Consider the following 24,701-nt stretch of genomic DNA (forward strand, 5'->3'; position numbering starts at 1 on the left):
TGGGAAATTAACAGGGGAATGAAACTAAATGGAGGGGAAAAGGCATGGGGAGGTTTGAACACAGGAATGGGAATATTAAAATTGAGGAGCTGCAAGACCAGGAATCGGTGGAGGTCAGTCAGCACAGGGATGATGAGTGAATGGGATTCGGTATGAGGTAGGACATGGGAAGCAGAGTTTGGGATGAGCAGTAGTTTATATGGGGTCATAAATCAGCTCAGGGTCGAATAGAAATCAAAGGTTGCATCAGCCTGGTTCAGCCTCAGACATTGGCCAGGGAAGTGGATGCACTTCATGGGTATGGAATGGAGTTTATAGTGGGGACCGATGACACTGACTTCAGTCTTCCCAAGAGTTTAATGAGAAAGAATAAGAGAATGAATCATGGTTTACAGAATTATCAGGGACACCAACTGCAACACAAGTGAAAGAAAATTACAAAACCAGGAATGCAGTTAGCAATGGGGTATAGAGTTAATAACTGATTATAGAGAGTCACCAGCAGCAACAGCAGCAAAGAGGGCAGAGTAAATGATGGGAACAGTAATACAGTTAAACATGGTGGACAGAGTTAATAGAGAGACTTACCAGAGACACCAACGACAGCCAGGATGGGATAGTAAAAGTACTGAACGATGTAAAGTGAATATTTGATCTGAATTTTTAACGATAGACGATCATAATATGTGGAAAGAAAGTAAAAATCCCAGGAGAAACTCCTGTCCATTGTTGTAACATTCCAGTCGATTGTTCTCAGATTCCAATCCATTGTTGTAACATTCCAATCCATTGTTCTCAGATTCTGATCCATCCTCTCCTCCTCTCTGGAGCCGCTGATCCCTGTCAGTGTTGGTGGTGAGGTTCCCGCTGACATTATGGGATAACACATTGAAAGGATTCCCTTTTAACAGAAGAGGGAAACCCTCCAGTGACACAATTAGGATCCGTGGAGAGTGACATTAATTACAGTCACTGAACAAACAAGTTCAGTTAATCCCTTCCAATCCAACACTTTTTATACCACAATAAAGTAGAACATTTACCCGGTCTGGATGTGATTTGTGAGGGTAACTGAGGGAAGGAATGGTGGAAATAGTGGACACACTGACCCTAACCTTCCAATCCTCCTTGGATATGGCGGTGGTGCCAGAGAACTGGAGAGTTGTAAATGTTCCATCCGGTTTAAAAAAGGAGAGGGGGATAAACCCTGTAACTACAAACCAGCCAGTCTCACATCAGTGAAACATTGGGGGAAACTTCTAACTTCTAAAATCTGCAACAACTTAAAATGTGGTTTGGAAAACATGAGTTAATAAATGAGCAGCAGCAAAGGTATGTTCATGGGAAATCGTGTCTGACCAACTTGGAGTTCTTTGAGGAAGTAATGGAGAGGGTTGATGAGCTCAGCCTGGTTCATGTTATGTATATGGACTTTCAATTGTCACATGTTAGGAAAGTGAAAGCCATAGATTAAAGGGGCAGTGACATTGTGGATACGACACTGGCTATGGGACAGAAAGCAGACAGAAGTGGTCAACGGTGACAATTCAGGATGGAGGGGAGTACACAGTGATGTTCCCCACGAGTCAGTATTAGGACCACTGCTCCTTCTGATACCGTTAAATGACCTGGACATATATAAAGGACAGAATTTTGTTGTTTATAGATAACAGGAATACAGAATGCAAACAGTGAGGAGAATTGGAATAGGCTTTAGGAGGACATAGATTGGTGAAATGGAGAGAGAATTTGTGGTGTCCAATGATTCAATTGTTCTGCCTTTGATTATGTCTGTCTGTTGACTGATCAATGCTCATGGTGCTTGATTAATTAAGCCTGAGTGTGGACTCAGAGAAAAGTCAATAAAGCTGAAGAAAGTGCTGGAAGCTGGAGCAGACATTTAAAACACTGCGAATAAAATCTGTTAGACACGTAGAAAATCAACATCAATGTGAGATATAAAATATAAAACATACCTGAGAAATGAAATTTAATGCAGAGCAATGTGAATGATTCATGTGGGAGGAAGAATGAGGACAGATGATATAAATAATATCAGGTGATTTTAAATGAGGTGCAGGGACAGTGGAGAACATGTGCACAAATCCTCGAAGGCTTTTACACTCGATGGGTGTGAATTTCCAGCCCCATCCACCACCGGGATCGTCTGCTCCCATCGAAAGTCAATGGGCTTTTGGCTGGGCCACCAAATCTCCCGCAGCAGGTCCCACCATGGCGTGGCTGGAAAATCCTGGCCTCTGTCTCTGTCTAAACCAAATATCCTGCAGGGATTTTTAACAATTTGATCAACTTCTCCTGCCACCTTCAAAGATTTGTGCATTCCAGCTTGGAACAACTCACTGGATAAAAATGTTCTCTTTCTCTCCCCTCTGGTTCTTTTGACAATTATTTGAAATCTTGTAACTGAGTGTTGTTCCGGTGGGAACAGTTTCTCCTCACTCTGTCAATACTCCACATTAATTTGAACACCTCCATTCAATCTCCCCTTGACTTTATCTGCTCTAAGGAGAACAATCCCAGCTTCTCTGATCTCTCCGTATAACTGAAATCCTCATCCCTGGTACCATTCCAGTAAATCTCTGCTGCACTCCCTCCAAGACCCTCACATCCTTTCTCATATGAAACACCCAGAATTCGACACAATTCCTTTTATCCAGTGAGTTGTTCCAATCTAGAATGCACTGCCTGAAGACATGCTGTAAGCAGATTCAATAGTAAGTTTCAAAAGGGAACAGGATAAATACCGATAGGGGGGATTTGCAGGGTTATAGGGAAAGAGCAGGCAGGAGAGACAAAGCAAAATCGCTCTTTCAAAGATGGTACAGACATAATGGAGCAAATGAATTCCATCCAGGCTGTATGATTATCCAAACCTGTGATTACAGAATCCAGTGAGTCCACACCTCGTGTACAATTGACATTCAGCTGTTAACTAGTGCACCATCCAGATTCCATCACTTACTCATCAAAATACAAGGCTATGACTGTGACATACGCTACAAACTGGCTTGTTCCATGCTCACATCTGATCCAAAACTGCAGATATTTCCTTAGATCTGCAAGTGGATTTCATCGAAATGGAAATTGAAGACATCTTTCATATCGACCGGCTGAATTTCGGGAAGAATAGATGCCAGCAACTGCAACAAGAGATGTCCAATGTTCCTGTATTGCAACAGTTATGGAAGACTGTGATTGGAGGGTGGCCAGAGTCCTTCCAGGATGTTCCAGAGGCTCTAAGACTATTTTGGCCTCACAGAGATGAGCTTGGGATTCCCCAAGGGCCAGAAAGTCCTTGTTCTCTTAGACCTGACATCCTCCAGCAATTGCACCAAGTGTATATGTGGATAGATTGAACCAGGAAACAGGCTGGAGAACAGTATAGTGATCAGGTATGAATCTAGACATCGAGTGATAAGAACGTAAGAAACAGGAACAGGAGTAGGCCATTCGGCCCCTCGAGCCTGCTCCACCATTCAATAAGATCATGGCTGATCTTCTTGTGTTTCGATTTCCACATTCCCATCTACTCCCGATAACCTTTGATTCCCTAGCCTAACAAGAATCTATCTACCCCTGCCTTAAAAATATTCAATGACCCCAACTCCACCACCTTCTGAGGCAGAGTCCCAAAGTCGCACAACCCTCTGAGAGAAAAATGTTCTCCTCATCTCCATCCTAAAAAGGTGACCCCTAAATTTAAAACAGTGCCCCCTAGTTCTGGACTCTCCCACAAGAGGAAACATCCTTTCCACGTCCACCTTGTCAAGGCTGTTCAGGATCTTGTATAATTCAATCAAATCACCCCCCTCACTCTTCTAAACTCCAGTGGAAACAAGCCCAGCCTGTCCAACCTTTCCTTAAAAGACAACCCACTCATTCCAGGTATCAACCTAGTAAACCTCCTGTCAACTGCCTCCAATGCATTTACATCCTTCCTTAAATCAGGAGACCAAAACTGTGCAGAGCATTCGAGGTGCAGTCTCACCAATGCCCTATATAACTGAAGCAAAACATTCTTACTTATATGTTCAGTTCACCCCGTAATAAAGGATAGCATTCCATCAGCCTTCTTAATTACTTGCAGTACCTGTACACTAAGTTTTTGTGGCTCATGTACAAGAACATCTAGATCCCTCTGCACCTCAGAATTATGCAGCCATTTTCCATTTAAGTCATACTCTGCTTTTTTGTTCTTCCTGCCAAAGTGAACAACTTCACACATCCCACATTAAACTCCATTTGGCAGATCTTTGCCCACTCACTCAACCTTTCTATATCCATCAAGAACCTCCTTATGTCTTCTTCACAAAATACTTTCCTACCTATCTTTGCGTCATCTGCAAATTGAGCTACCAGCCTTCACTCCCCTCATCTAAGTCATTGATGTAAATTGTAAAAAGTTGAGGCCTCAGCACAGACCCCTGTGGGTCTCCACTTGTTCGCATCCTGCCAGAGGGAATGTGAGGCGTGCCAAGTCAACATGCCCTGACATCAGAAGAATCATTATTACCTCACAAGGTACCCACACATCCAATAAACATTTGATGGTCCAGAACCTGAGTATTGCTGAAAAAAAGAGACAGTTTTTGTCAAAGCTTTTCATCTTGCACTGGTCAGGACAATTTGCAAGAATGGCAATATAAGGGAAAAAACAAATTTATACTGTGTGAGCAGAGAGTGCTGATTGGTTAGCAAGTAGACTCTGATGGTAGAGATGCTGCCATGGAGAATGCACCAGGTGATGGTGACTTACAGTTAACTGCTAAGAATTGTTTGAAATGTAAACCAGGCAGCTTGACTCTGATTGATCAAGACATTGCCCTGAGGAATGAACGAGTGAATGGCTGTCACTTATTTTGTTCAGTTAAACAGGCGCAATATGCGTACATGTTCTTTCTGTCTGCAATGAACAGGGCCCTGTGAATAAATATATGTAGCTTCCAGTACACATAAATGGGCCACACTGTGAGGCTGCCTGACAATCTTAAATTCTTAAACTGATCATCAGCATAATTCTTAGCACACTGCTGATTGTTTAGCAAATGTTCTCCAATCGCGAATCATATCTAATGTTGCACATTATGTTTTATGGGCTGGTTGGATCCAGCCTGTACCTTGCCCGTTGTGAACAGTGGATGGGACATGATGTTGATATGATCCGCCAGGTTTTGGGACATACGGCCTACATACCTAGCATCACACTGGCACTGAAACTCATATACCACATTACTCATTTGTGTGATAGGCAAAATGTCTTTTTGGCTTGATGGCAGCATCTTGTTAGTGGCCAATAGCACTCGTGTTGCTATTGCATTGTAGCAGTGTGAAACAACTAGCTTCACCTGCTGCTCAAATTTTGAGATACCTTGCCCTTCTAGAGTAGTGTGAGGTAGATTGGGCACTTTTCACAGCCATAAGGAGACAGTCTTAGGCCCGTTCTTGAGTTTGCGTGATATACAGTGCGAAATAATCTGATCAGGGTAGCCATTATCCTGCAGGATGCCTTTGATGAGCCCTATTTAAGCATCAAGCTTGCATGATGAGCAAATGGCTTGGGCCCTATTTTAAACTTCAAACAGTGCATGGCAGTTAAATGTCAATCACCATCAACTGGTGCATTCTCCATGGCAATGCCTCAACCAATCAGAGTCCACTTGACCAGCAATAAACACTCTGTTCTCATACAGTATAAATTTGTTGTTTCCCTTTCATTGCCATTCTTGCAAATTGACCTGACGAGAGCAAGACAAAAAAGTCTCCTTTTTCAGCGATACATCCAATAATTAGAATTTTAACCGATCTCTTCAGCATCCATGGGGTGATTTCTTGGTTGTGATGATTTCGCCAAATATTCATCAGTTCCATGATACATCCAGCGCAGCCACTGCCAACGCATTGGGTGGAATTTTATGCCGGCAGCATTTTACAGTCACGCCAAAGCTAAGGGACTTTTGAAAGGCTCCCGGCATTTTACAGCCCCACCCAGGCCATGACAGGGCTGTAAAATTCTGCCCACTGAGTTCAATCTTCAGCCTATCTGAGGCACCGTAAGAAGTGGTTTCGGACAACGGAGCCCAATATTCTGGAAAACCACTCAAGGTGATGTCTGAAAAGTGGGGAGTTGACATATTACCTCATCACCCACACTACCCCAGGCCCAATAACATGGCCGAATGGATGGTATGCAATGTAAAGTCTTTAATTATAAAATGTTGATCGAATCTTCCAGCACAGGAAGAGGCCATTCTGCCCACTTAGCTTTTCAGGCTCTTTGAAAGAGGGACCCAATTCATCCCATCCCCTCACTCCTTCCCTGTCGCCCTGCAAATTTTTCCTTTTTCAATAAATATCCACGTCCTATTTGAAAGTGAATTATTAAGTGATATTGAATCTTCTTCCATCCCCCTTTCAGACAATCATCATAACATCCTGTGAAAAAAAAAAATTTCTCCCCATCTTCCCCCCGGCACTTTTGACAATTGTTTTAAATGGAGTTGAAAGTTGTATTGGTGACTTCCTGATTCTGGTTGTGGACCTTGCCTGATGTTTGGGGAAGGACCGTACAGATTAACAATGACAAAAGGCCAATTACTGACCTACAGCTGGAGACTGAAAGGTCACCTTTAATGGTCAGAATCACAATGTCAGACCACAGAGCAAGATAGGATCAAACAGCACAGGAGGAAGTCATTTGGCCCATTGTGTCTGCGATGGCTCTTTACAACAATGAGCTGCAGTTCCACTACTTTAGAATGAATCAATATAAAAATATCCGTATAATTCAGGAGACTGGAGGACCCTCTCTAGCCAATAAAAAATCAAAGCAGCAAGTTTGTACAAAGTGACCTGTAAAAACTCCGCTGGACAGAGCTTTGTAATGTAAACTCGGTTTCCAATTGTTGGCTTGTATGCAATGCTGAAAAATGTTATTCACTTAAAGAATGTAAAACGTTAATTTTATTGGATAGTGTTATGATTCCCATAGAGACTGGTAACTTTAAAAAAAGATATGAACTTCCCAGTAAACAACACAAAGAATCACATGACAAGATTTCATGTTTGAAAACCTTTGCTGTAACAAAACACCAAAATCAACCCAGACTAAACAGTACTTAGTAGGAAACTAATACTCCAAACTAGAGAAAAGGTATTCTCCATTAACATCTTAACAGAGCCAAAAACACCACACCACATTTATACATTACATGGATCTCTCAGCAAAAACGTAATCTTCTTTTTAAAAGCCCAAATCCTTCCTGGTTTTAACAAGATATTTCTCACTGCCCAAGATTTCATTGAAGTCACGTAGCGAGGTCTCCAGGCAGATTTCACAGGAGGTCACATCCCCCTCTCCAAATTAATCTATTTTATCTTGAATTAAAGGAGGAAGTTTAAAACATAACTATCTTCTAAAGTCCACCATTTGCACAAACAGACATGTATGGTAAGCACTTACCCAATTTCTCAACATGCACTTTGAGCAGTTGTGACTCCTCTCTGGGAATGTGCATCAGTAAAATATGATTGTATATGTGAACAGAACTGCAGTGACTACACATTGAGCAGGGTGATGCCGCACAGACTGTTTCACCACTCCTCCAACTACCTTCCACATGATCCATCCAGCACCGGTGTCCAGTGTCAGGAGTGTGTGACATCTGCAACATGCAGTGCTGCCAAACCCCTCGGCTTCCCTGTGAACCCACAGCCTCTACCACCGAGAAGACAAAGGCTTCAAGTGTAGTGGAGAAACTACATAAACATCCTTCCCTGGAGCATACACGGCATCTTGACATGTGGGGAATCGTCTTTAGTCAGTGTATAACAGTCGCGTGTGGATGACTGCCTTCAACACAGCACTCATGGTTGAAGTGCACCTGATAAACTCCATCTGATCTTTGAGTCTGATCATTGATGAACAAGAAATGCTGCAAGGAGCATCTCAATCCACAACCCTTGGTGTATTACAGCCTTATCTGAAGTTCTGGAGAAGGAAACAGCCTTCCACTGCTGGACATGCATGGGCACACCCTGGCTCCTGATGGTGTCAATGAGAGCTGGATTTCAGAATGCAGTCTTCAGTGCCAATGGTAAGGACCGCGTTCACTCTGTTAACATTCCCACTGAGGGTGCAAAAACAGACCCAAACATTCTTTGCAATAGATATGTGTGTTTACAACTTGTGTAATTGTGATGTTAGTGTGAGGTCATCCATTTTGGAATTGAAAAAATAAATTCCAAAATGTTCTAAATGGTTAGAAACCAGGAACTGGAGAGGAACAAAGTGGTTTGAGATTCCAAGGACACAAATTATTAAAAGCTGGTGGTCAGGTAAAGGTAGCAATAAAAAAACGATGAGTGGAATGTTGACCCTTACCTCAAGGAAGCTGGATTGTAAAAGGAATGAATTTCTGCTTCAGTTGTATTGAACCTTGGTCAAACCCCATCTGGATATTATATTCAGTTCTGGGCACCCAGCTCAGGAAGTGCCGGGTAGATTCACCAGAATGAAAACGGTGCTTCGAGGGTTAAATTATGAGGAGAGGTTGTATAAGCCTGGCTTGTATTCCATTGAGTTTAGAAGATTGAGCAATGATCAGATTGAGGTGTTTAGACTGTTAAAAGGATTGAAATCGGCCCTCCTGGTACGAAATCCACTTTTACACTCTGTCCCCCTTGTAATTAAGCCCAGCATTCAACTTGCCTTCCTAATTCCTGGCTGGACTTGCATGCTAACTTTTGGAGTTTCATGTATGAGGGACACCCAGTTCCCTCTGTACTGCAGCATTCTGCAGTCTCTCTGCATTTCAATAATATTCTGCTCTTCTGTTCTTCCTGCCAAAGTGGATAACCTCACGTTTTCCCACATTTTTATCCATCTCTGAAATATTGGCCGACTCCCTTAACCCATCGATTTCCCTTTGCCGGGATTTTCCAGCCTCATGTGGCAGTGCCCATCACAGGGGATGGGGCAGGTCAGCCAAAGTTCCATTAACTTTTGGCGGGACCGGAAGATCCTGGTGACAGGTGGTGCTGGAAAATCCTGACCTGTGTGTCCTGGCAATTTGCTTTCCCACCTATCCTTGTATTGGATGCAAATTTGTCAATAATACACTCGGTCCCTTCATCCAAGTCGCTCATATGGATTGTCAGTAGTTGAGATTCCAGCACGGGTCCCTGGGACACTCCTCTAGTGACCGTTAGCCAACTTGAAAATGAGCTAATTCTCCTGACTCTCTTTCCTTTAGTTACCCAAACCTCTATCCATGCAAATATATTACTCCCAACATCAGGAACTCTTGCCTTGGCTAATAAGCTTTTATATGGCATCTTATCAAATATCTTTTGGAAATCCAAATACACTACATCTACTGGTTCCCCTTTATCCACCCTGCTTGTTACATCCCCAAACAACTCACATGAACTTGTCCAACACAATTTCCTTTTCACAAAACTAATCTGCCGTTTGTATTCTGATTTTCTCAATTTTCTGCTCCTGCTTCCTTAACAATGGGTTTCAGTGTTGAGGGGAGGCGATGGTGTAGTGGAATTGTCACTGGACGAGTAACCCAGAGACCCAGGGTAATGCACTGGGGACCAGGGTTTGAATCCTGCCATGGTTGGTACTGGAATTCGAATTCAATGAAAAATGTGGAATTAAAAGTCTAACGATGACCATGGTGCCATTGTCAATTGTTGTCAAAACCCGTCTGATCTGCTATCCTTACCTGGTCTGGCCGACATGTGACTCCAGAGCACAACGTGGTTGACTCTTCCATGCAACTCAGTTGTATCAAACCACAACAAAGCACCAAACAAAGGAATGAACCGGAAGGACCACCCAGCATTCCCCTAGGCACCGGAAATGACAACGGCAAACTCAGCCTTGTCAACACTGCAAAGTCCTCCTAACTAACATCTGGGGGTTAGTGAAGCAATGGAATCATACCTTACAGATTAGGTCCCGGACACCACCATCATCATCATCCCAGCAGAAGTGGCGGCACTGTGGTATACAGTCGGGAGGGAGTGTCGACTCTGGACCCATGAAGTCTCATGGTATCAGGTCAAACATGAAGGAAACCTCCTTCTGATTACCACGTTCCCTCCTCCCTCGGCTGAAGAATCAGTGCTCCTCCATACCGAACACCAAATGGAGGGAGCACCTCTGGAGGGTGGCAAGGGCACAGAATGTACTCTGGGTGGGGGACCTTAATGTCCATCACCAAGAGTGGCTCATTAGCACCACCTCTGGCTGAGTCCTAAATGCCATAGCTGCTAGACTGGGTCTACGGCAGGTGGTGAGGGAACCAATAAGGGGAAAAAAAAATACTTGACCTCATCCTCACCAACCTGCCTGTCGCAGATGCATCTGTCCATGATAGTATCGGTAGGAGTGACCATTGCACAATCATTGTGGAGACCAAGTCCTGCCTTCACATTAAGGATACCCTCCATCGTGGTGTGGGGCGCGACCACTGTGCTAAATGGGATAGATTTCAAACAGATCTAACAAATCAAGACTGGGCTTCCATAAGGCGCTGAGCGCCATCAGAAGCTGCAGAATTGTACTCGAACACAACCTGTAACCTCATGGCCCTGCATATCCCCCACTCTACCATCATCACCAAGCCAGGCGATTGACCCTGGTTCAATGAAGAGTGCAGGAGGGCATGCCAGGAGCAACACCAGGTATACCTAAAAATGAGGTGTCAGCTTGGTAAAGCTATAACACAGGACTACTTGCGTACCAACCAGAATCAGCAACAAGTGATAGACAGAGCTAAGCAATCCCACAACCAACGGATGAGATCTAAGCTCTGCAGTCCTGCCACATCTAGTTGTGAATGGTGGTGGACAATTAAACAACTCACTGGAGGAGGCAGCTCCATAAATATCCCCATCCTCAATGATGGGGGAGCCCAGCACATCAGTGAAAAAGATAAGGCTGAAGCATTTGCAACAACTTTCAGCCACAAGTGCTGAGTGGATGATCCACCTCAGCCTCCTCCGGAAGTCCCCAGCATCACAGATGCCCGTCTCCAGCCAATTCGATTCACTCCACGTGATATCATGAAACAGATGAAGACCCTGGATACTGCAAAGGCTATGGGCCCTGACAATATTTCAGCAATAGTACTGAAGACTTGTGCTCCTGAACTTGCCATGCCCCTAGCCAAGCTGTTCCAGTACAGCTCAACACTGGCATCTACCCGGCTATGTGGAAAATTGCCCGTGTATGTCCTGTACGCAAAAAGCAGGGCAATCCAACCCAGCCAATTACCGCCCCATCAGTCTACTCTCGATCATCAGTAAAGCAATGGAAGGAGTCATCAACAGTGCTATCAAGCAGCACTTGCTGAGCAATAACCTGCTCATTGATGCCCAGTATGGATTTCGCCAGGGACTCTCAGCTCCTGACTTCATTACATCTCCAGAACCTGTGGAATTTTGTAAGATGACAGCCCATGCATAAACTCTCTCTGCAGCCACTTCTTATAGGACCCTAGAATGCAGGCCATCAGGTCCAGGGGACTTGTCAGCTTTAAGTCCCATTAGTATTCCCATTACACTTTCTTTCGTGATAGTGGTTGTTTTAAGACCCTTGCTCCCTGTAGCCCCTTGACCTTCCACTATTATTGGGATGTTGTTCGTGTCGTCTACCATGAAAACAGATACAAAATATTTTATTCATTCATGAGGTTTGGGCATCACTGGCTCAGCCAACGTTTATGGCCCGTCCCTCATTGCCCTTGTGAAGGCGGTGGTGAGCTACCCTCTTGAACCACTGCAGTCCCTGTGGTGTAGGTACACCCACACTGCTGTTAGGGAGGGAGTTCCAAGATTTGGACCCAGCGATAGTGAAGGAACGGCGATATATTTCCAAGTCAGATGGTGAGTGGCTTAGCAGGGAACTTCCAGTTGGTTGTGATCCTATTTATCTGCTGCCCTTGTTCTTCGAGATCGGAGTGGTCGTGGATTTTGAAGGTGCTGTTCTAGGAGCCTTGGTGAGTTTCTGCAGAGCATCTTGTGCACTGTGTATTGGTGATGGAGGGAGCGAATGATTGTGCATGGGGTGCCAGTCAAGTGGGCTGCTTTGCCTTGGATGGTGTCAAGCTTCTCGAGTGTTGTTGGAGCTGTACTTGTCTAGTCAAGGGGAGATTATTCCATCACACTCCTGACTTGTAGATGGTGGACAGGCTTAATGGAATCAGGAGGTGAAATACTCACTGCAGGATTCATGGCTTCTGACCTGCCCTTGTAGCCACAGTATTTATGTGGCTCGCCCAGTTCAGTTTCAGGTCAATGGTAACCCACAGGATGTTGATAGTGGGGAATTCAGTGGCGGTAATGCCATTGAATTTCAAAGGGAGATGGTTAGATTCTCTCTGGTGGGAAGTGTTCATTGCCTGGTACTCATGTGGCACGAATGTTACTTGCCACTTGTCAGCCCAAGCCTGGATATTGCCCAGGTTTTGCTGCATTTGGACATGGGCTGCTTCAGTATCTGAGAAGTCCTGAATGATGCTGAATATTGTGCAATCATCAGTGAACATCCCCATTTTTGACCTTATGATGAAGGGAAGGTCTTTGATGAAGCAGCTGAAGATGGTTGGGGTTTGGACACCGCCCTGAGGACCAAGGCTGTGATGAGGTCAGGAGCTGAGTGGCCCTGGCAGAACCCAAACTGAGTGTTAGTGAGCAGCGACAGTGCTAACAAGCAGCACTTGTGACAACCCCTTCCATCACTTTGCTGATGATCGAGAGTCGACTGATGGGGCAGGAATTGACCGGGTTGGATTTGTCCTGCTTTTTGTGGACAGGTCACATATGGGCAATTTTCCACTTTGCTGGGTGATGCCAGTGTTGTAGCCGCACTGGAACAGCTTGAACAGGGGAACGGCAAGTTCTGGAGCACAAGCCTTCAGTACTATTGCTGGAATATTGTAAGGGCCAGTGCAGATGCAGATCCAGGGCTCTTCAGCCATTTCTTGATATCATGAGGAGTGAATCAACTCGGCTGAAGACTGGCATCTGATGCTGGAGACCTCAGGAGGAGGCTGAGATGGATCATCCACTCGGTCCTTCTGGCACCACTGATGACAGCAAACCTCAAACACTCCAATACAGTGATCCCCCTCTCCAGGGGGTGAACATCACCATGGAAGAGAGTGAGGCAGCCTGAGTAAACATCCACACCAGCCAGGCTCAGGAACAGGTCCACAAGGAGGCCCCAGATCTGCTCACATCCCCTCCCCCTCATGCCAGGCCTGCTCACACCCCCTCCCCCACACTGGGTGGCTATAGATACCAAGCCTGGGGTCTGAAGCACCCAGAAAAAAAATGAACAATTCCTGCTTCTCTCAACCTTCAGTAAACCCATCATTCAGGAGGCCTAGTTCTGTGCTTGGATAGACTAACACCAGTCATTAGGTCCATGGAGATATTTAACTAACAAGGAGAATGCATAGACCATTCAGCTCCCTGACACAAGGTAGAAGGAGTCTCTGCTTCATTGATCATTTGATCACTGTTTGACCTGAGTTTGCTTGTGTTTCCTGTACAGGAGCAAGGCCAGCAATGAACAAAGAAAAGAACAAAGAAAAGTACAGCACAGGAACAGGCCCTTCGGCCCTCCAAGCCTGCGTCGATCATATTGCCCGTCAACTAAAACATTTTGCACTTCCGGGGTCCGTATCCCTCTATTCACATCCTATTCATGTATTTGTCAAGCTGCCTCTAAAACACCACTATCGTACCTGCTTCCACCACCTCCTCTGGCAGCGAATTCCGGACGCTCACTACCCTGTGTAAAAAAACTTGCCCCGCACATCTCTATAGTTTTCTCCTCTCACCTTAAATCTATGTCCCCAAGTAATTGACTCTTCCACCCTGGGAAAAAGCTTCTGACTATCTACTCTGTCCATGCCACTCATAATTTTGTAAACTTCTATCAAGTCGCCCCTCAATCTCCGTCGCTCTAGTGAGAACAATCCGAGTTTCTCCAACCTCTCCTCATAGCTAATAACCTCCAGAATGAAGCAGAGATCAGGGAGACAGCTGTCACAGTCAGGGCCACGATCAGGACCACCTCAGACTCCACACCTACAAAGCAATGAGAAACCAATGGTTAGTGAAGGAAACACTGAGGGGGAAATGGAAACCAGTAGTCGGCCAACTCACCACCTGGAGACCTCTCCTGCATCCTTCGCTCAGCCTCATTCAGGGACTCTGTTGCCAGCTTGGTCACATCAGTATCCAGAATGAGCAGGGCTCCTAGTGAGGCCTCACCCACCCACTTCAATCCAGCTTCACTCTCTGCAACATCAAACATTCCAGTTAGAGAGGGGAAAGGGGGACGTCCAACATCTAGAGGATCAATGTCCCACCAGCTTCAGGTACAAGATCTCTCCTTCCTCTGGGACCAAACCACAACTCCCTTGTGGCACCACAGTTACCCACATGGCAACAGGCACAAATGTCAATGCTCGATTCCTCCAATGGGGTCCAGCTAAACAAGAGATAGAGCCCATCAACCAGGTTGTGCATCACATCTCCACACAACACATCCCTGATGGAGAGAGAGGGAACTGACACATTCTGCACCTTCTGGAAAGTACAAGCTTTGTTCCTGGAATCCCTCTGATCCAATGGAGCAACTTTCAGGTGACAGGTGATGAAAATCTGAGGGACACATTCAACACACGTCATGATTCAGTGACTCCCTCCCAACATGGAGACTCCAATGATCAGCTTCCTCTTACCAAGGAACGGTCATCTCCAAGGAAACGGAACGCATCCAGGTCAAACCGGAGCTTGTCCAGCTCCTGCTCGTCTCTTGGCAACACAAAAGTTGAAAAGGAGTCCTCAGCTTTGCTGTCCAGGAGGCAACTGAAGAAAGATTAAAAAGGGACAGGAAGTGAATCAAGTGAAGCCATTGAGATGGGACCAGCTGGAGAAAGCAGAGAGCTCCTTACCCATTGTGGTCAATGAAGCTGTATCTCGGGGTGGAGTCCTTGTCTGGGCTCAATGTAGCTACACAGCGGTCAATGTAGAGCTTCAGGGGCATGTGGTTGGTCATTGAAACAGAGGCCTCAATGTGAATGAGCTCACCCAGGTAGTAGACAGTCGACGTGCGCTCTGTAAGCCAGTCACCTGAAGTACAAGAGGACAAGGGTTAGAGACAGTGGCTGTAACTCCCAGTGAGTGACTACAGGAAATCACTCCCCATCCACCCATCACATACCATGCATTAGGCGCAGAGAGAATGACAGATGCCCTTCTCCAGACTTGGTGGAGCTGAATGGGATCCAGGTGGGCTTGATGGGGTCACTGCTCACATTGCCCTTCCTGGAAAGGCAGGGGAGTCATTTTAGGACATCTTCAGAGACCACCAGCAGCTGTAGATCTTATTGACAAAGCGAATAAAGATTCTCACCTCAAATAACGACACTCAATGGGAACGACAGCTCCATTTGTTCTCACAATGACAGATCCATGATACTCTGGGGTGTGGTTCAGGTGGGTGGTGTAGATGAGGAAATCTCCAATCATCTGAAAGAATCAGGTGAAGGAATGAAGAACTGATCTGAAATGAGAATGTTCTCCACAGGGGTTAACAATGAAGTCATCCCATCCCCTGAAAACAATTCTGAGGGGGATTGACAGGGTCAGTGTGAAGAGACTGCTACCCCATCACTGGAGAATTTACTATTAGGGGCTGTCAGTTCAGGTCAGGCGCCAGTCATTTAGGATTAACTTAACAGGGAATTTCTTCATTCAGCAAGGAAAGAATCTTGGGAATTCTATCCCAGTTTGAGGGTGTTCAGAGAATGCTGTGTTTTGAGGAAGTCTCCATTGTCTCCTGTAGCTTAACTAAGTCTTCATTAACTAGAATTATTTTCACAGGTACAGCTTGGTCTACCCACATCTGTGTTCAGCAGCAAACCGACCCTGGGTCTGGATCATGGGCCTTAAATTACTGTCGGCAGTAGCGTGCTCAGTCCCACATGTAACACTGCCAGAACATCCTGTAGGTCATGCATTTTGTGACTTCACTGCCCCAGAGAGCTGTGAATGCTCAGTTATTGAGTATATTTTAGACAGATGGATTTACTTTGGGGCATCAAAGAATATGTTGAGGGGAGAGGAACATGGAGGTTGTGTAGAAGATCAGCCATGATCTTAATGATTGGGGTACAGGCTCAAGGGGCCGTATGGCCTCATTTGGTTATTTGTTGCTTTGTAACCTCAGCCCTTATCGAAGGAGAGAGATCATGAGCACAAGATCATGGTCCATTAATTGGGAAGTCTCTCAACAAAAGGACAGCTTCAGTTAACAGTAAAAGGAGCCACAAGTGGACAATAACATGGAGCATGGAAATAGAACAGTTTGAAGCCAGGGCCCCATTTATTCCAATAGCAGGGAAACTGGGAAGTGTGGAGTTACTCTTTAGTCAAAGTGGACTTAATTCGTATTCCATTTTCTTCATTTAAGAGACAATCAAATTGGATAAAACTGGACTGAAACTGAAGTCTCCAGTTGAATTGATCTGAATGAGGGGAATAGAGATGAAAATCCTCAAAACAACAGAAGGAAAAGCTTAGAGGATCCAAAGAGAAGGTTCAAGACCAATGGGGCTGATGTCATAGGTTGGAAAGACTCAAGGACCAGTTAATGCAAAGTACAATACAGACTAGAAAGCTAATTTGTAGTTTTATAATGCAGGAGACAGCTATCTCCTCAATATCATTGACATCTCACCCAGTGTTGGAATGAAGAGTGGGGAATAACCAACAGCCCAAACTTAGAGCAAGAGCTGAGGATTCCCATTACCTGCAACCTGCTGCCACACTCATGGAGTCCATAGTCAAAGAGGACAGTGTGGTTCTGAGAGTAGATCCTGGTTGTCCGACAACCTGCTGTCCCCAGGGTCAGGTCAGCAGCTTTGATCAGGTGCCAGGTTCCAAATAAATCCAGCTGGACCCTGAGCAGCAGCTTGTCCTCTCCACACTGCACCATCACAGTCTGCAGTGGAGACACACTTCCACCCTCAGACACACGGAAATGGGAACCAAAGGGAGGCCCAGGAGGAGAGACTGTCTGAGGCACAGGGGTGGCTTTGACTCTGGCCTAGAAACTGTTGCCAAGTATCAGAGCCACAAACAGCTCCAACTAACACCAGCCCTGGGAACAAAGCCCTCACTACAAAATCCCCCATGATACCAAACAACTCACCATCCCTTCAGCCACCGAGCAGCACCTTTTATACACACAAGCTGCACTCACCTGACACCAATGAGACCAGAAGCAGCAACGTTGAACCAATTAAACAGCCCCAACCTCTACAATCTCCACCAATGACAGAACTCATGGGTTTATTACCAGGAGGGCCGATTTTATTTGGACCAATAGGAGTCACTCTGAGTTGCTCTGGTGTCACCTGACTGAATTCAGCCCCACAAGTTCTCATGTTGAAGGCACCATTAATCCAATCATCTCACGTGGTTTTGTTCATTGATCCATGAGGATGACTGGTGGGCACTGCCCACACTGACCCAGGGAGCTTGGCGTGCAGACTGATAAATGGAGTGATGGGAAATGGAGACTCTCACACTGCTACAACAACAACAACAACTTGTAATAAATCCCAGGAAGTTTCGAAATGTAATAGGTTTTGAGCAAGTGGTCGGGGAGAGGTGTGGAAGAACAGAAGGGAAGGTGTGTGATAGGGAGGAGGGCAGGAGAGATTAAAGGATAAAAGGTTTCATGGAACAAAAGCCAAAGGCAGTGGTAATTGGGAAAGGAAAGAAACAGAAGATGTGTCCAGATGAGGTGTGAATGGCTGCATAGCAACCGTCTGAATGTAACATGAAGGAATAAAGAAAAAAACGAGACCCAATCAAACCAGCAAAAAAAACAAAATGAAGACAGAGGGTCTGATCTAAAAGTGTTAGCCTCAGTGCTGAGTCCAGAAGGCTGTCGAGTGTCCAGTCGAAAGATGACGTGCTGTTCCTCGAGCTTGTGTTGAGCTTCATTGGAAAACTGTAGCAGGTCAAGGACAGAAAGGTCAGAGTGAGAGCAAGGTGGACAATTGAAATGACCAGCAACAGGAAGCTCAGGGTGATACTTGTGGACTGAACGGAGGTGTCCGCAAAGCAGTCACCCAGTCTGCATTTGAACTCCCCAATGTAGAGGAGACCACATCGGGAGCAGTGAATACCGTATACTAAATTGAAAGTAAAGGAAATCGGTGTCCGAAGCCTTTTCCACTTGAAAATCTGAACTTTTTCCTCATTTTGTTTTTAATGTCTGTGCTTATCCACAAAACCTCAGGAGATAAGGGTGATCGAGAAACATTTAACGTCAATTGATGAATCCTGACTAATAGAAAACCAAAGTTTAACCATCGTTCTGCTGCAATGCTTCCCCTGTCTGAGGAGGGACTGATAAAGATTAGGAACATTGGAACAAGAGGAGGTGGTTTTCCCTCCCACCATTCAGTTAGATCACAGCTGATTGGTCCCTCACCACCATTTACCCACCTTAGCTCCAGATCCCTTGAAATCATTCCTCACCAAAAATCCCTCAATCTCAGTCTTGTTATCTGCAGTTGTTCCAGCATCCACAGCCTTCTGGGGGTAAATTCCCGGTTTCTTTGTGTGAAAAGTTATTTCTTGATTTCTCTCCTAAATGACTGAGCTCAATATGTTCCCTCATTCTTCATTCCCCCAACAGAGAAAATAGTTTCTCTGTATCGACCTCTTCAATCCTTTTAACATTCTAAACACCTCAATCTGATCATTGCTCAATCTTCTAAACTCAATGGAATACAAGCCAGGCTTATACAAGCTCTCCTCATAATTTAACCCTCGAAGCACCGTTTTCATTCTGGTGAATCTACCCGGCACTTCCTGAGCTGGGTGCCCAGAACTGAATATAATATCCAGATGGGGTTTGACCAAGGTTCAATACAACTGAAGCAGAAATTCATTCCTTTTACAATCCAGCTTCCTTGAGGTAAGGGTCAACATTCCACTCATCGTTTTTTTATTGCTACCTTTACCTGACCACCAGCTTTTAATAATTTGTGTCCTTGGAATCTCAAACCACTTTGTTCCTCTCCAGTTCCTGGTTTCTAACCATTTAGAACATTTTGGAATTTATTTTTTCAATTCCAAAATGGATGACCTCACACTAACATCACAATTACACAAGTTGTAAACACACATATCTATTGCAAAGAATGTTTGGGTCTGTTTTTGCACCCTCAGTGGGAATGTTAACAGAGTGAACGCGGTCCTTACCATTGGCACTGAAGACTGCATTCTGAAATCCAGCTCTCATTGACACCATCAGGAGCCAGGGTGTGCCCATGCATGTCCAGCAGTGGAAGGCTGTTTCCTTCTCCAGAACTTCAGATAAGGCTGTAATACACCAAGGGTTGTGGATTGAGATGCTCCTTGCAGCATTTCTTGTTCATCAATGATCAGACTCAAAGATCAGATGGAGTTTATCAGGTGCACTTCAACCATGAGTGCTGTGTTGAAGGCAGTCATCCACACGCGACTGTTATACACTGACTAAAGACGATTCCCCACATGTCAAGATGCCGTGTATGCTCCAGGGAAGGATGTTTATGTAGTTTCTCCACTACACTTGAAGCCTTTGTCTTCTCGGTGGTAGAGGCTGTGGGTTCACAGGGAAGCCGAGGGGTTTGGCAGCACTGCATGTTGCAGATGTCACACACTCCTGACACTGGACACCGGTGCTGGATGGATCATGTGGAAGGTAGTTGGAGGAGTGGTGAAACAGTCTGTGCGGCATCACCCTGCTCAATGTGTAGTCACTGCAGTTCTGTTCACATATACAATCATATTTTACTGATGCACATTCCCAGAGAGGAGTCACAACTGCTCAAAGTGCATGTTGAGAAATTGGGTAAGTGCTTACCATACATGTCTGTTTGTGCAAATGGTGGACTTTAGAAGATAGTTATGTTTTAAACTTCCTCCTTTAATTCAAGATAAAATAGATTAATTTGGAGAGGGGGATGTGACCTCCTGTGAAATCTGCCTGGAGACCTCGCTACGTGACTTCAATGAAATCTTGGGCAGTGAGAAATATCTTGTTAAAACCAGGAAGGATTTGGGCTTTTAAAAAGAAGATTACGTTTTTGCTGAGAGATCCATGTAATGTATAAATGTGGTGTGGTGTTTTTGGCTCTGTTAAGATGTTAATGGAGAATACCTTTTCTCTAGTTTGGAGTATTAGTTTCCTACTAAGTACTGTTTAGTCTGGGTTGATTTTGGTGTTTTGTTACAGCAAAGGTTTTCAAACATGAAATCTTGTCATGTGATTCTTTGTGTTGTTTACTGGGAAGTTCATATCTTTTTTTAAAGTTACCAGTCTCTATGGGAATCATAACACTATCCAATAAAATTAACGTTTTACATTCTTTAAGTGAATAACATTTTTCAGCATTGCATACAAGCCAACAATTGGAAACCGAGTTTACATTACAAAGCTCTGTCCAGCGGAGTTTTTACAGGTCACTTTGTACAAACTTGCTGCTTTGATTTTTTATTGGCTAGAGAGGGTCCTCCAGTCTCCTGAATTATACGGATATTTTTATATTGATTCATTCTAAAGTAGTGGAACTGCAGCTCATTGTTGTAAAGAGCCATCGCAGACACAATGGGCCAAATGACTTCCTCCTGTGCTGTTTGATCCTATCTTGCTCTGTGGTCTGACATTGTGATTCTGACCATTAAAGGTGACCTTTCAGTCTCCAGCTGTAGGTCAGTAATTGGCCTTTTGTCATTGTTAATCTGTACGGTCCTTCCCCAAACATCAGGCAAGGTCCACAACCAGAATCAGGAAGTCACCAATACAACTTTCAACTCCATTTAAAACAATTGTCAAAAGTGCCGGGGGGAAGATGGGGAGAAATTTTTTTTTTTCACAGGATGTTATGATGATTGTCTGAAAGGGGGATGGAAGAAGATTCAATATCACTTAATAATTCACTTTCAAATAGGACGTGGATATTTATTGAAAAAGGAAAAATTTGCAGGGCGACAGGGAAGGAGTGAGGGGATGGGATGAATTGGGTCCCTCTTTCAAAGAGCCTGAAAAGCTAAGTGGGCAGAATGGCCTCTTCCTGTGCTGGAAGATTCGATCAACATTTTATAATTAAAGACTTTACATTGCATACCATCCATTCGGCCATGTTATTGGGCCTGGGGTAGTGTGGGTGATGAGGTAATATGTCAACTCCCCACTTTTCAGACATCACCTTGAGTGGTTTTCCAGAATATTGGGCTCCGTTGTCCGAAACCACTTCTTACGGTGCCTCAGATAGGCTGAAGATTGAACTCAGTGGGCAGAATTTTACAGCCCTGTCATGGCCTGGGTGGGGCTGTAAAATGCCGGGAGCCTTTCAAAAGTCCCTTAGCTTTGGCGTGACTGTAAAATGCTGCCGGCATAAAATTCCACCCAATGCGTTGGCAGTGGCTGCGCTGGATGTATCATGGAACTGATGAATATTTGGCGAAATCATCACAACCAAGAAATCACCCCATGGATGCTGAAGAGATCGGTTAAAATTCTAATTATTGGATGTATCGCTGAAAAAGGAGACTTTTTTGTCTTGCTCTCGTCAGGTCAATTTGCAAGAATGGCAATGAAAGGGAAACAACAAATTTATACTGTATGAGAACAGAGTGTTTATTGCTGGTCAAGTGGACTCTGATTGGTTGAGGCATTGCCATGGAGAATGCACCAGTTGATGGTGATTGACATTTAACTGCCATGCACTGTTTGAAGTTTAAAATAGGGCCCAAGCCATTTGCTCATCATGCAAGCTTGATGCTTAAATAGGGCTCATCAAAGGCATCCTGCAGGATAATGGCTACCCTGATCAGATTATTTCGCACTGTATATCACGCAAACTCAAGAACGGGCCTAAGACTGTCTCCTTATGGCTGTGAAAAGTGCCCAATCTACCTCACACTACTCTAGAAGGGCAAGGTATCTCAAAATTTGAGCAGCAGGTGAAGCTAGTTGTTTCACACTGCTACAATGCAATAGCAACACGAGTGCTATTGGCCACTAACAAGATGCTGCCATCAAGCCAAAAAGACATTTTGCCTATCACACAAATGAGTAATGTGGTATATGAGTTTCAGTGCCAGTGTGATGCTAGGTATGTAGGCCGTATGTCCCAAAACCTGGCGGATCATATCAACATCATGTCCCATCCACTGTTCACAACGGGCAAGGTACAGGCTGGATCCAACCAGCCCATAAAACATAATGTGCAACATTAGATATGATTCGCGATTGGAGAACATTTGCTAAACAATCAGCAGTGTGCTAAGAATTATGCTGATGATCAGTTTAAGAATTTAAGATTGTCAGGCAGCCTCACAGTGTGGCCCATTTATGTGTACTGGAAGCTACATATATTTATTCACAGGGCCCTGTTCATTGCAGACAGAAAGAACATGTACGCATATTGCGCCTGTTTAACTGAACAAAATAAGTGACAGCCATTCACTCGTTCATTCCTCAGGGCAATGTCTTGATCAATCAGAGTCAAGCTGCCTGGTTTACATTTCAAACAATTCTTAGCAGTTAACTGTAAGTCACCATCACCTGGTGCATTCTCCATGGCAGCATCTCTACCATCAGAGTCTACTTGCTAACCAATCAGCACTCTCTGCTCACACAGTATAAATTTGTTTTTTCCCTTATATTGCCATTCTTGCAAATTGTCCTGACCAGTGCAAGATGAAAAGCTTTGACAAAAACTGTCTCTTTTTTTCAGCAATACTCAGGTTCTGGACCATCAAATGTTTATTGGATGTGTGGGTACCTTGTGAGGTAATAATGATTCTTCTGATGTCAGGGCATGTTGACTTGGCATGCCTCACATTCCCTCTGGCAGGATGCGAACAAATGGAGACCCACAGGGGTCTGTGCTGAGGCCTCAACTTTTTACAATTTACATCAATGACTTAGATGAGGGGAGTGAAGGCTGGTAGCTCAATTTGCAGATGACGCAAAGATAGGTAGGAAAGTATTTTGTGAAGAAGACATAAGGAGGTTCTTGATGGATATAGAAAGGTTGAGTGAGTGGGCAAAGATCTGGCAAATGGAGTTTAATGTGGGATGTGTGAAGTTGTTCACTTTGGCAGGAAGAACAAAAAAGCAGGGTATGACTTAAATGGAAAATGGCTGCATAATTCTGAGGTGCAGAGGGATCTAGATGTTCTTGTACATGAGCCACAAAAACTTAGTGTACAGGTACTGCAAGTAATTAAGAAGGCTGATGGAATGCTATCCTTTATTACGGGGTGAACTGAACATAAAAGTAAGAATGTTTTGCTTCAGTTATATAGGGCATTGGTGAGACTGCACCTCGAATGCTCTGCACAGTTTTGGTCTCCTGATTTAAGGAAGGATGTAAATGCATTGGAGGCAGTTGACAGGAGGTTTACTAGGTTGATACCTGGAATGAGTGGGTTGTCTTTTAAGGAAAGGTTGGACAGGCTGGGCTTGTTTCCACTGGAGTTTAGAAGAGTGAGGGGGGTGATTTGATTGAATTATACAAGATCCTGAACAGCCTTGACAAGGTGGACGTGGAAAGGATGTTTCCTCTTGTGGGAGAGTCCAGAACTAGGGGGCACTGTTTTAAATTTAGGGGTCACCTTTTTAGGATGGAGATGAGGAGAACATTTTTCTCTCAGAGGGTTGTGCGACTTTGGGACTCTGCCTCAGAAGGTGGTGGAGTTGGGGTCATTGAATATTTTTAAGGCAGGGGTAGATAGATTCTTGTTAGGCTAGGGAATCAAAGGTTATCGGGAGTAGATGGGAATGTGGAAATCGAAACACAAGAAGATCAGCCATGATCTTATTGAATGGTGGAGCAGGCTCGAGGGGCCGAATGGCCTACTCCTGTTCCTGTTTCTTACGTTCTTATCATTCGATGTCTAGATTCATACCTGATCACTATACTGTTCTCCAGCCTGTTTCCTGGTTCAATCTATCCACATATACACTTGGTGCAATTGCTGGAGGATGTCAGGTCTAAGAGAACAAGGACTTTCTGGCCCTTGGGGAATCCCAAGCTCATCTCTGTGAGGCCAAAATAGTCTTAGAGCCTCTGGAACATCCTGGAAGGACTCTGGCCACCCTCCAATCACAGTCTTCCATAACTGTTGCAATACAGGAACATTGGACATCTCTTGTTGCAGTTGCTGGCATCTATTCTTCCCGAAATTCAGCCGGTCGATATGAAAGATGTCTTCAATTTCCATTTCGATGAAATCCACTTGCAGATCTAAGGAAATATCTGCAGTTTTGGATCAGATGTGAGCATGGAACAAGCCAGTTTGTAGCGTATGTCACAGTCATAGCCTTGTATTTTGATGAGTAAGTGATGGAATCTGGATGGTGCACTAGTTAACAGCTGAATGTCAATTGTACACGAGGTGTGGACTCACTGGATTCTGTAATCACAGGTTTGGATAATCATACAGCCTGGATGGAATTCATTTGCTCCATTATGTCTGTACCATCTTTGAAAGAGCGATTTTGCTTTGTCTCTCCTGCCTGCTCTTTCCCTATAACCCTGCAAATCCCCCCTATCGGTATTTATCCTGTTCCCTTT

The 24,701-nt window shown here is 44.6% G+C and overlaps 1 protein-coding gene across 1 annotated transcript; it reads right to left on the minus strand.

Moving 5' to 3' along the window:
* Positions 1-339: 339 nt before the first annotated feature.
* On the minus strand, positions 340-24,348 carry LOC144668740 (zona pellucida sperm-binding protein 3-like). The gene is made up of 8 exons (XM_078531070.1): positions 24,259-24,348; positions 15,464-15,579; positions 15,272-15,375; positions 15,003-15,180; positions 14,790-14,916; positions 14,484-14,709; positions 14,209-14,343; positions 340-413 (listed from the first exon to the last, which is right to left on the minus strand). The coding sequence occupies exons 1-8, from the start codon at positions 24,346-24,348 to the stop codon at positions 340-342; spliced, it is 1,050 nt and encodes a 349-aa protein (XP_078387196.1).
* Between the last annotated feature and the right edge of the window lie 353 nt (positions 24,349-24,701).

This window comes from Cetorhinus maximus, chromosome 28 (genome assembly GCF_964194155.1).
Source record: "Cetorhinus maximus chromosome 28, sCetMax3.hap1.1, whole genome shotgun sequence".
Classification (NCBI taxonomy): domain Eukaryota; kingdom Metazoa; phylum Chordata; class Chondrichthyes; order Lamniformes; family Cetorhinidae; genus Cetorhinus; species Cetorhinus maximus.